Below are 13,402 nucleotides of genomic sequence, written 5' to 3'. Positions count from 1 at the left end.
ACCTTGTTGTAGAGATGGAACATTGGCTGTGGATTATTCTTGCTGCTCTTTTCTTTGGTAACATAGAAAACACTTCATGTTTTTATCATCTTGTACAAATACATGTCAATTGTACTGACTGACTTTTCTAGCTTTTCACTTCTAGTATCCAGAGTTCAGAGCATAAATGTGTGTTTTGATCAGTTTGTGTCCACAGAGTAACACTGTACAGTTGACATTTTCCACTGTCTTCTCCTCTCAGCCTCATCAACAATGTTAGTCTAATGGCTTCATTTTCTCTACTTTTTCCAGGACTAATAGCTGGAGACAAAATCTATCCTCAACAACATGAAGTCAGTAGAAGAGAAGGAGAATCTGTCACACTCACATGTACATATGAGACTACCTATACTACTCCTCGCCTTTACTGGTACAAACATCATTCTGACTTTCAGGCACCTGAGTTTATACTCTGGAAAGGAGCAAAATCATGGAGTGGTTATGATTATATTCCTGATGAGAATAAAAACAGATATGGATCCAAAACATCGCCAACATCAACTGAGCTGACCATACAGAGACTAACCCTGGCAGACACAGCTCTCTACTACTGTGCTCTAGAAACACAGTGATAGAAAGTGTAGAAGAGGCTGTACAAAAACCTGAACACAGATATGTGACTACTCTTCAAAGAGGAGGGAAGTGGTATTCAAACCACAGCTTCATATCAGATGGATTCTGCTAATTCCTGTTTTATCAGAGTCACTGTGGTTACAGCTGCTAATGAAACACTGTGGGAGGATTCACATGAGCAGCAAATCCACATCAATGACAAACCAGCTGGATGATGCTTCAAACACAAGACACCATCAAACACAATAGTTCCTTGATTCTTTCTAAACCTTTCCAAGCTACTTGCTGTAGTGAACATCTCAGAGCTTGTCACCATCACATCCTCTTTTTATCACATAACAAGAGGGTTGTCCCGCCCACTGAGGTTCAACTCAACCAATGAGATTATTTCTGTCTCCAGAGCAGAAATGTTTGAGGAAGTCAAATCCCAATCAGCTTGATGCTGAGGAGAAGGGCTGTGCAGCAGAGAGGCTGTTTAGTTTCTTCATTCTACTGCAGTGGAAGAACATTGATCATCTGCTGTCTGTTTGCTTTCAACAACTCCAAAGACATGTTGCTTTACCTCTTTATACTTTTATCTCACTTTATAGGTGAGTGTTAGAACACAGATCAAAGTCTCATTTTACCTGATGTATTAACCACATATCTGTTTTTCACAGCTGGATGATTTTGTGGAAGTCAATTCACAAACAAACCTGCTGATTGTTCTCCTTTAATGAATCATCTTTATTGATTCATCTCTTCCTCTGCATGTTCTGTTCTTCCCCAGAGTGTAAAGGACAAGACAGAGTGAATCAGCCACCAGGAGATGTCATTGCTACTGAAGGACAGACAGTTACACTTAATTGTACATTTGAGACCAATTTCACTCCATATTTGTTCTGGTACAAACAAGAAGTAAATGATTTCCCAAAGTATGTTTTGCAACGTGATACTATTGGGTATGGAGATAATGCTGCAGAGTTCCCCAAAGACAGATTTGATGTTACACTCAACAAACCATCAGTTCCTCTAAAGATCTCCTCTGCTGCAGTGACAGACTCTGCTGTGTACTACTGTGCTGTGAGGCCCACAGTGACAGGAAACACCAAAACTCTGTACAAAAACCTTTGGAGCAAAGACAACAGAATACTCCACAACATCCACTAGAGGGAGTCACACACTGTTGATTGAGTTTTAAATCTCCACATATGTGACTCAGCCCTACAAAGACCCATCTGTATCCAACAATGTGAAAGCTGCATTATGATGGTGACTGCAGTATAATTTCCACAGCTGAATCACAGAAGTGTAGCAGAAGGGTTGAATCGGTCGACTCTTTCTCTGTTGATAATGATTCCTGTCTCTCAGCTCAAAGTATCTGCTGATGTACTGATCCCATAGCAGCGCTCTCTTTTCCCCACATTAAAATCTGTGCACCTCACTGCTGGAAACTCATTGGACCAACTTCAACATGAGGTCACATGAGGTCATGCATTGCTGTGGCACCAACACATTCAGACTCCAGTCCACCATGACTGAATGAATATAAGTGGTAGTGAAAACAGTGAAGTATTATAATGACATGGAAGAAGACACTGTATTACATGTAGATAGGTCTCATCATGACAGATACTTGATGTGATGAATCATCTGAATATTACTGAAGATACTGATGTAGTGTATGACACTGAATGTCTCCAACACCCAAGATACATGTGTTGACATGAGGTGACAGGAACAGGTTGCATCATATCATCAACGTGGCCGGTAAGATCATTGGTGTTAGACAGCCTGATGTGTCTCACATCTTTCAGAGGAACAGATTTTAGTGATGCTCTGAAGGCTGTTCTTGTCCTTAAAGAGCAATAAAAATGTGTTAAGATCCTCCCATTGACATTAAAAGAATTCAATTTCCTCAGCAGGTAAATCCTTTGTTGACTTCGTTTGACAATCGACTCTGTGTTGGTGTCGAACCTCAAGTTCTGATCCAACCAGGTAAAGATATTTGTATGAACCTACCACTTGAACATCTTCACCATGGATGACTCTTACACCATGTACAGTGTTGTGTCTGAAGTCAATGATCATACCCTTTGTTTTTACAACATTGAAGTCAAGGTAGTTATCATCACACCATTTAACAGACTGTGTTAGTGCAGGGCCATGGTCAGTTTTCTACACCTTTAAGTAAGGATAAGAGGACAGTGTCATCAGAAACCTCTTCTCCTGAGAGGATCTGCAGCTATCTGTGTACAATATGAATAAGAGGGGTGACAGTATACAGTCCTGAGGTGACCCTGTGTCCTTTTCCCTGCCTAATATGTTATAATTTGGTTGTTTAAATATTTTACGTTGTGTTACTTTCGGTACAGTATGCAGTTTGGACTTTTTAAGATTCATTGTGCTGAGTTTTCTGCAGATTCCTCCTTCAGTCTGACCTTCTTGGATGATGATGACTGCAGCATCACTGTCATTTCTAAAGCTTCCATCAGCCTGAATGGAAACAGACCACAGCAAGAGGAGGAGCTACACAACTGAATATGAAAGGCTTCATTTGGAACTGAACAGATACTGTGTTCTTTCTAGTGTTCATTCACTACAAGTCAAATCATGTTACTTCATTTCATTTGGATGATGATGCTCACTTTTCATACTGGTAAGTACTCAGGACTCAAATCAACATGTAACAAGAGATGGTAGACATGATTCAATAACTTCATTGTTTCAGGATTTACGTGATTACTACATTCAGTTTAAAGACTTTTCATCATTTTAAACATAGAAATGTCATGGTGAAATATATATCTGTTGTTTTCAGGATCCTCTGAGGATTTACTGAAACCACTTCAAGATGTAATGCTGGCTTTGGAAGGAGACGATGTGACTCTCTCCTGCAAATATTCTGGATCTGTAAACTACCTCTACTGGTATCGACAGAAGTCCAGTTCATCTCCACATCTGCTCATCATGGAGTATTCAGACACAGTAAAAGGATTTTTTTCTTTGAAACATGAAAAAGAACCAAAAATATTTCACCTGCAGATCTCCTCTGCTGCAGTGACAGACTCTGCTGTGTACTACTGTGCTCTGCAGCCCACAGTGACAGGAAACACCAAAACTCTGTACAAAAACCTTTGGAGCAAAGACAACAGAATACTCCACAACATCCACTAGAGGGAGTCACACACTGTTAAACTTCAGAGGTTTGCTATCAAACAGTCTAGATTCTTTTCCCTCATGAGACACAGCTGTGATGAAGACTTTTAGAAATGAATGTAATTTGACATATGAGTCTCCTCCTACTGACTGCAGAGGTGGCTACATGGCAGAGAGCTGTTTGATTCCAGCTGTGAACATCAGACCAAACACAACTCACAAAACCACTCAACACTTATTCACACTGAACATTCAGTTACAGCATTTCACTTCTGGAAACATGGAAACACTCGCTGTCATTTTACTCTTTTCAACTCTTGTAGGTTGGTATGTTTTTGTCATTGTGTGATATTTTACAAATGATGGATATTTCACTCTGGAACACAACTTTAATACAACATGTTTCCTTCACTAGGTAACACCTTGGAAGATGATTTCTATAGAAATCAGTCAAATGAACAGTTGATCAGTTTGTGTCCACAGAGTAACACTGTACAGTTGACATTTTCCACTGTCTTCTCCTCTCAGCCTCATCAACAATGTTAGTCTAATGGCTTCATTTTCTCTACTTTTTCCAGGACTAATAGCTGGAGACAAAATCTATCCTCATCAACATGAAGTCAGTGGAAGAGAAGGAGAATCTGTCACACTCACATGTACATATGAGACAACTGAGAATTATGTTTCCCTTTACTGGTACAAACATCATTCTGACCTTCAGGCACCTGAGTTTATACTCTGGAAAGGAGCAAAAACAGGAGAATATATTCCTGATAATAGTAGATATGGATCCAAAACATCAGATACATCAACTGAGCTGACCATACAGAGACTAACCCTGGCAGACACAGCTCTCTACTACTGTGCTCTAGAAACACAGTGATAGAAAGTGTAGAAGAGGCTGTACAAAAACCTGAACACAGATATGTGACTACTCTTCAAAGAGGAGGGAAGTGGTATTCAAACCACAGCTTCATATCAGATGGATTCTGCTAATTCCTGTTTTATCAGAGTCACTGTGGTTACAGCTGCTAATGAAACACTGTGGGAGGATTCACATGAGCAGCAACTCCACATCAATGACAAACCAGCTGGATGATGCTTCAAACACAAGACACCATCAAACACAATAGTTCCTTGATCCTTTATAAACCTTTCCAAGCTACTTGCTGTAGAATCTTATGAACCTACTAGAACACTGCGCTCCCAGCATGCAGGCCTACTTGTGGTGCCTGGTATCTCTAAAAGTAGAACAGGAGGCAGAGACTTCAGTTCTCAGGTTCCTATCCTGTGGAACCATCTCCCAAATTGGTTTCGGGGGGCAGAACCCTCTCTACGTTTAAGAATAGGCTTCAAACGTTCCCTTGTGATAAAGCTTCTAGTTGGGGTCGGTTCCAGCTCCTAGCTTATGCTGCTATAGGCTTAGACTGCTGGGGGACTCCCATGATGCACTGGGCTCCTCTCTCCTCCTCCTTCTCTTTCTCTCTATCAATCCATCTATATCCATTAACATTCATGTACTATTAATGCATTCAATAAGCTAAACTTCTTCCCCGGAGTTGTCTGTGCTTTCTGGTCTTACAGGTAATCTGGGCCTGTAGACGTCCGGATGACAGATTCCAGTCCCGGACCTTCAATGTGCTTCTCTCTCTTCTCTCTCCTCTCCTTCCTCTCTCTCCTCTCTCTCCTCTCTACTCCAACCGGTCCAGGCAGATGTTCTCCCACTCTGAGTCTGAATTTTTCTCTCCACTGTCACCAAGTGCTGCTCATGTGGGAATGTTGGGTCTCTTTATATTAAACCTGAAGAGTTCAGTTTAGACCTGCTCTATGTGGAAAGAACCTTCACATGACTTTGTTGTGAATTGGTGCTTTATAAGTAAAGATCGATTGACTAAAGAGCAGCAAATCCACAGCAATGACAAACCAGCTGGAAGATGCTTCAAACACAAGACACCATCAAACACAATAGTTCCTTGATCCTTTCTAAACCTTTCCAAGCTACTTGCTGTAGTGACAATCTCACAGCTCGTCACCATCACTTCCTCTTTTTATCACATAACAAGAGGGTTGTCCCGCCCACTGAGGTTCAACTCAACCAATGAGATTATTTCTGTCTCCAGAGCAGAAATGTTTGAGGAAGTCAAATCCCAATCAGCTTGATGCTGAGGAGAAGGGCTGTGCAGCAGAGAGGCTGTTTAGTTTCTTCATTCTACTGCAGTGGAAGAACATTGATCATCTGCTGTCTGTTTGCTTTCAACAACTCCAAAGACATGTTGCTTTACCTCTTTATACTTTTATCTCACTTTATAGGTGAGTGTTACAACACAGATCAAAGTCTCATTTTACCTGATGTATTAACCACATATCTGTTTTTCACAGCTGGATGATTTTGTGGAAGTCAATTCACAAACAAACCGGCTGATTGTTCTCCTTTAATCAATCATCTTTATTGATTCATCTCTTCCTCTGCATGTTCTGTTCTTCCCCAGAGTGTAAAGGACAAGACAAAGTGATCCAGCCACCAGGAGATGTCATTGCTACTGAAGGACAGACAGTTACACTTAATTGTACTTTTCAGACAACAGATACAACTCCATATTTGTTCTGGTACAAACAAGAAGTAAATGATTTCCCAAAGTATGTTTTGCGACGTGATACTATTGGGGATGGAGATAATGCTGCAGAGTTCCCCAAAGACAGATTTGATGCTACACTCAACAAACCATCAGTTCATCTGCAGATCTCCTCTGCTGCAGTGACAGACTCTGCTGTGTACTACTGTGCTGTGAGGCCCACAGTGACAGGAAACACCAAAACTCTGTACAAAAACCTTTGGAGCAAAGACAACAGAATACTCCACAACATCCACTAGAGGGAGTCACACACTGTTAAACTTCAGAGGTTTGCTATCAAACAGTCTAGATTCTTTTCCCTCATGAGACACAGCTGTGATGAAGACTTTTAGAAATGAATGTAATTTGACATATGAGTCTCCTACTACTGACTGCAGAGGTGGCTGCATGGCAGAGAGCTGTTTGATTCCAGCTGTGAACATCAGACCAAACACAACTCACAAAACCACTCAACACTTATTCACACTGAACATTCAGTTACAGCATTTCACTTCTGGAAACATGGAAACACTCGCTGTCATTTTACTCTTTTCAACTCTTGTAGGTTGGTATGTTTTTGTCATTGTGTGATATTTTACAAATGATGGATATTTCACTCTGGAACACAACTTTAATACAAACTGTTTCCTTCACTAGGTAACACCCTGGAAGATGATATTACAGCCAGCATTGCTGAAGTGTTTTCATCAGAGGGACATAATGTCACTCTGTCCTGTAAATATTCAGTTCAAGCTAATAATCTCCAGTGGTATCGACAAGATCCTGGATCAGCTCCTCAGTTCCTTCTCCTGATCACTGATACAACACCTCCTACTGTGGTGGATGCAAAACCTCCAAATCCTCGACTGACCGCTGAACTGAATAAGAAGAAAAATGAAGTCGTTCTGCAGATCTCCTCTGCTGCAGTGACAGACTCTGCTGTGTACTACTGTGCTCTGCGGCCCACAGTGACAGGAAACGCCAAAACTCTGTACAAAAACCTTTGGAGCAAAGACAACAGAATACTCCACAACATCCACTAGAGGGAGTCACACACTGTTAAACTTCACAGGTTTGCTATCAAACAGCTTGAAAAGCTGCTCTTTCTCTTTCATGAGAAGTGAATTCTTGTGGTTTACCACAGGGATCAATACTAGATCTCACAACATGCTGATGACACATCTTTATAAGTGAAGTGAAGGGTTTTATGTCTCAAACAGACCAGGAGAAGTTGATTCATGCTTTCATCTCACGTAGACTCGACTACTGTAACGGTCTTCTGACTGGACTCCCACAAAAAAGCATTAAACAGCTGCAGCTCATTCAGAACGCTGCAGCTCCAGTTTTAACCAGAACAAAGAGATCAGAGCACATTACTCCAGTTCTAAAGTATTTACACTGGCTCCCAGTCAGTTCTAAAGTCTTTACACTGGCTCCCAGTCAGTTCTAAAGTCTTTACACTGGCTCCCAGTCAGCTATAAAGTCTTTACACTGGCTCCCAGTCAGTTCTAAAGTCTTTACACTGGCTCCCAGTCAGCTCTAAAGTCTTTACACTGGCTCCCAGTCAGCTCTAAAGTCTTTACACTGGCTCCCAGTCAGCTCTAAAGTCTTTACACTGGCTCCCAGTCAGTTCTAAAGTCTTTACACTGGCTCCCAGTCAGTTCTAAAGTCTTTACACTGGCTCCCAGTCAGTTCTAAAGTCTTTACACTGGTTCCCAGTCAGTTCTAAAGTCTTTACACTGGCTCCCAGTCAGCTCTTAAGTCTTTACACTGGCTCCCAGTCAGTTCTAAAGTCTTTACACTGGTTCCCAGTCAGTTCTAAAGTCTTTACACTGGCTCCCAATCAGCTCTTAAGTCTTTACACTGGCTCCCAGTCAGCTCTAAAGTCTTTACACTGGCTCCCAGTCAGTTATAAAGTCTTTACACTGGCTCCCAGTCAGCTATAGAATAGATTTCAAAGTTCTGCTACTGGTCTACAAATCACTGAATGGTTTAGGTCCAGAATACATGAATGACATGTTAGTAGAATATAAACCCAGTAGAGCTCTGAGATCTACTGACTCAGGTCAGATAGTTGAGCCCAGAGTTCAAACTAAACATGATGAAGCAGCTTTTACACAACTGGAACAAACTACCAGCAGAACTGAAATCAGCCCCAACTGTGAACACTTTTAAATCCAGGTTAAAAACATTTCTCTTCTCCTGAGCTTATGATTGAGCTCTTTTAAAGCACTTTACATTTTAATCTTTCATTTACACTCTATGTCCTTTTAATGATTTTAAAGCTAATTTATTATTTTATGCTGCGATCATTTTATTTATGTCTTTCCATTTTTCTGTACTTTGTTTTTATTATGGGGGTGGGGGTTAATTGTATGTTTTAAGTTTATCAAATTACATGTTTTTCTGTTTTATGTAAAGCACATTGAATTGCCATTGTGTATGAAATGCGCTATATAAATAAAACTGCCTTGCCTATATGTTCCATTAAAATCCTGTAATGTCAGCAGCTGGTCTTGTATTTTAGAGTGTTGATAACAAGGTGAGTGTTTATGTTTCAGAGCATCCTACACCTGAATGAATCTACATCTGACTTCCTTTTATTTGGCCCCAAGATTCTGTGAACTAGCTCAAATGAATTCTTGGTATACTGTTGATTAATGTGAAGAATACTGCTGTCAGTATGAGTCTGACCTTTGACCCTGAGCTTTCCTTTAATTTACAGCACAATAATATTGAACAGTGATGTGTTGTGTACAGGGATATTTCTGTAACTTCCTGTGTATAAGGATCAGTAAATAACACTTCCCACATCCAGCTGATAGAAAATGCTGCTACCAGTCTGTTAACCAGGAGGAAGTGTAACTGAGAGAAGTGAAAATACAGATCTAAGAGGAGACGGAGAGATTCAGGGAGGAGCTAAGCTGTTACTGAACTATAGAAGAGAGAGGAACTTCCATATTCAGCAGAGTTCAATACACAAACCACAAACATTACCTTTATTCAACATGCTGTCAATGGATCATTGTCTACTTTCTTTGGTGTTTCTATCCATTTTAACAGGTATGTTACATTATACATGTTATAACATCTGTGATTAATCCATTGAGACTTTTACATGTTATAACAGAGTTATCTCTTCCTTTAGGTGTCAGCTGTGAAGAACTCACTCCAGTCAACAATGAAGAGTACAGTTTAGAAGGCAGCTCTGTTACTCTGTCCTACAAATACTATCAAGCTGCAACTGGTAGTGATAGATTCTTCTGGTATCGACAATATCCAGGAAAACCACCAGAGTTCCTTATTTCTCATTATGGTACAGGATATCCACTATCAAATCGAGAACCTAGACTGTCTTTTAATGTGAGTGAAGACAAAACCCAAATGGATCTTCAGATCTCCTCTGCTGCAGTGACAGACTCTGCTCTGTACTACTGTGCTGTGAGGCCCACAGTGACAGCAAACCCACAGTCTCTGTACAAAAACACAAGCTGACACACTGACAAGCTGCTGGAAGCCTTTTTTCCACACTGTTGTACTGAACTTTTTACCTCCACTAGAGGGCCACATTATCAAGTAGGCGGTGCACTACTTCTGCACTGTGTTCAACCATTCTGTCAATAATAACTGCTGCTGTGAAGAGAACAATTCTCACACTGAATGTTGAACATCACATAGTTTCTCCTGTTGATTTAAACCTTGTTGTAGAGATGGAACATTGGCTGTGGATTATTCTTGCTGCTCTTTTCTTTGGTAACATAGAAAACACTTCATGTTTTGATCATCTTGTACAAATACATGTCAATTGTACTGACTGACTTTTCCAGCTTTTTATTTCTAGTATCCAGAGTTCAGAGCATAAATGTGTGTTTTGATCAGTTTGTGTCCACAGAGTAACACTGTACAGTTGACATTTTCCACTGTCTTCTCCTCTCAGCCTCATCAACAATGTTAGTCTAATGGCTTCATTTTCTCTACTTTTTCCAGGACTAATAGCTGGAGACAAAATCTATCCTCAACAACATGAAGTCAGTAGAAGAGAAGGAGAATCTGTCACACTCACATGTACATATGAGACAACTTATACTCCTGATCTCTACTGGTACAAACATCCTTCTGACCTTCAGGCACCTGAGTTTATACTCTGGAAAAGAGGAAAGGGGGGCACAGCTGAATATATTCCTGATGAGAATAAAGATAAATATGGATCCAAAACATCAGATACATCAACTGAGCTGACCATACAGAGACTAACCCTGGCAGACACAGCTCTCTACTACTGTGCTCTAGAAACACAGTGATAGAAAGTGTAGAAGAGGCTGTACAAAAACCTGAACACAGATATGTGACTACTCTTCAAAGAGGAGGGAAGTGGTATTCAAACCACAGCTTCATATCAGATGGATTCTGCTAATTCCTGTTTTATCAGAGTCACTGTGGTTACAGCTGCTAATGAAACACTGTGGGAGGATTCACATGAGCAGCAAATCCACATCAATGACAAACCAGCTGGATCATGCTTCAAACACAAGACACCATCAAACACAATAGTTCCTTGATCCTTTCTAAACCTTTCTAAGCTACTTGCTGTAGTGAACATCTCAGAGCTTGTCACCATCACATCCTCTTTTTATCACATAACAAGAGGGTTGTCCCGCCCACTGAGGTTCAACTCAACCAATGAGATTATTTCTGTCTCCAGAGCAGAAATGTTTGAGGAAGTCAAATCCCAATCAGCTTGATGCTGAGGAGAAGGGCTGTGCAGCAGAGAGGCTGTTTAGTTTCTTCATTCTACTGCAGTGGAAGAACATTGATCATCTGCTGTCTGTTTGCTTTCAACAACTCCAAAGACATGTTGCTTTACCTCTTTATACTTTTATCTCACTTTATAGGTGAGTGTTAGAACACAGATCAAAGTCTCATTTTACCTGATGTATTAACCACATCTCTGTTTTTCATAGCTGGATGATTTTGTGGAAGTCAATTCACAAACAGAAACAACATGTTGGCTTTTTAATGCATTTTAAAATGATCAAAGATGACAGTAAATGTCAAGAACCTCTGTTGAGTCTCTTTTAAAATCTCTTGCAGACTAACTGACATGAATGATTCATTTTGCAGCCATGGGCTCCATGAACAGCATAAAGCCAGAAAATACTGAAGAACATGTTGCAGAGAGAGGAAACATCAAGCTGTACTGTAGATATGAAGGTGATATCTACAATATCCAGTGGTACCGACAATACCAGAGATCCAGACCAGAGTTCCTGCTCTACATCTCAGAGGACGGATCGATTTATCCAACTGATTCTGATTTCTCAGCTCACATTAACTCAGCAGTGAAACGTGTAGATCTGCAGATCTCCTCTGCTGCAGTGACAGACTCTGCTGTGTACTACTGTGCTGTGAGGCCCACAGTGACAGGAAACACCAAAACTCTGTACAAAAACCTTTGGAGCAAAGACAACAGAATACTCCACAACATCCACTAGAGGGAGTCACACACTGTTAAACTTCAGAGGTTTGCTATCAAACAGTCTAGATTCTTTTCACTGGTGAGAAAAATGACAAAGGCATGACAGTTTCTTCTGACTAAGACAGGAGTACAGAGAGTTGTAAAAATCAAGTCTAGAAAAAATAAAAGCTCAGTTGTGCAGTGTGGACCAATCAGTAGAATCTCTGTTTCATTATTATTAAGCTGCAGGTAGTTTTGATGCATCCATTCTTTAATTTCAGGTAAACACTTTTACTGGTGGATTAGGCTGTTTAGGACATTTGGGGAGAAGATGATGTATATCTGGGTATCATCTGCATAACAGTGGTAGGATATATTATGTTTTTGTATTATGTGACAGACATTATTAGTCAGAGCTGTGAGAGCAGGGAGGAGGAGATTAAGGGAGGAGCAAAACTGTCACTGAAGTACAGAAAGACAAACTTTCACTGTGGTGTTTCATACTAAACAACACACACAGTTTCTTGTTGTCTTCAAGATGGTGTCAATGCAATTAAGTCTGTTTTCAACTGTGTTTCTGATCACACTAACAGGTAGGAGACACACTTCATATTTACTTCTATTGATGTTTGCTTCAAAACTGAGCATGAAGTTGTACATATTCCTTTTATGAGTCTTTGACAACATGTTATAACAGAGTTATCTCTTCCTTTAGGTGTCAGCTGTGAAGAACTCACTCCAGTCAACAATGAAGAGTACAGTTTAGAAGACAGCTCTGTTACTCTGTCCTACAAATACCACAAAAAAGCTGCATCTAATGAGTTTTTCTTCTGGTATAGACAATATCCAGAAAAACCACCAAAGTTCCTTATTTCCCATTCAGGAACAGGAAATCCAATATCGGATCGAGTACCTAGACTCTCTTTTAATGTGAGTGAAGATAAAACCCAAATGGATCTTCAGATCTCCTCTGCTGCAGTGACAGACTCTGCTCTGTACTACTGTGCTGTGAGGCCCACAGTGACAGCAAACCCACAGTCTCTGTACAAAAACACAAGCTGACACACTGACAAGCTGCTGGAAGCCTTTTTTCCACACTGTTGTACTGAACTTTTTACCTCCACTAGAGGGCCACATTATCAAGTAGGCGGTGCACTACTTCTGCACTGTGTTCAACTATTCTGTCAATAATAACTGCTGCTGTGAAGAGAACAATTCTCACACTGAATGTTGAACATCACATAGTTTCTCCTGTTGATTTAAACCTTGTTGTAGAGATGGAACATTGGCTGTGGATTATTCTTGCTGCTCTTTTCTTTGGTAACATAGAAAACACTTCATGTTTTTATCATCTTGTACAAATACATGTCAATTGTACTGACTGACTTTTCCAGCTTTTTATTTCTAGTATCCAGAGTTCAGAGCATAAATGTGTGTTTTGATCAGTTTGTGTCCACAGAGTAACACTGTACAGTTGACATTTTCCACTGTCTTCTCCTCTCAGCCTCATCAACAATGTTAGTCTAATGGCTTCATTTTCTCTACTTTTTCCAGGACTAATAGCTGGAGACAAAATCTATCCTCA

At 40.3% G+C, this 13,402-nt stretch overlaps 1 gene segment (V, D, J or C); it reads left to right on the top strand.

Moving 5' to 3' along the window:
* Positions 1–9,370: 9,370 nt before the first annotated feature.
* LOC128369842 (T cell receptor alpha variable 3-like) lies at positions 9,371–11,782 on the top strand (the record flags this gene model as incomplete). The annotated part of the segment is given in 3 exon segments: positions 9,371–9,425; positions 9,511–9,678; positions 11,484–11,782. Coding segments are annotated over 3 exon segments (522 nt in total), but the record flags the coding sequence as incomplete, so codon positions are not given.
* Positions 11,783–13,402: the final 1,620 nt, after the last annotated feature.

Source organism: Scomber japonicus, chromosome 12 (genome assembly GCF_027409825.1).
Source record: "Scomber japonicus isolate fScoJap1 chromosome 12, fScoJap1.pri, whole genome shotgun sequence".
NCBI classification, from domain to species: domain Eukaryota; kingdom Metazoa; phylum Chordata; class Actinopteri; order Scombriformes; family Scombridae; genus Scomber; species Scomber japonicus.
Note: the sequence above shows the minus strand (reverse complement) of the source record. Positions and strands in the feature narration are given on the sequence as shown.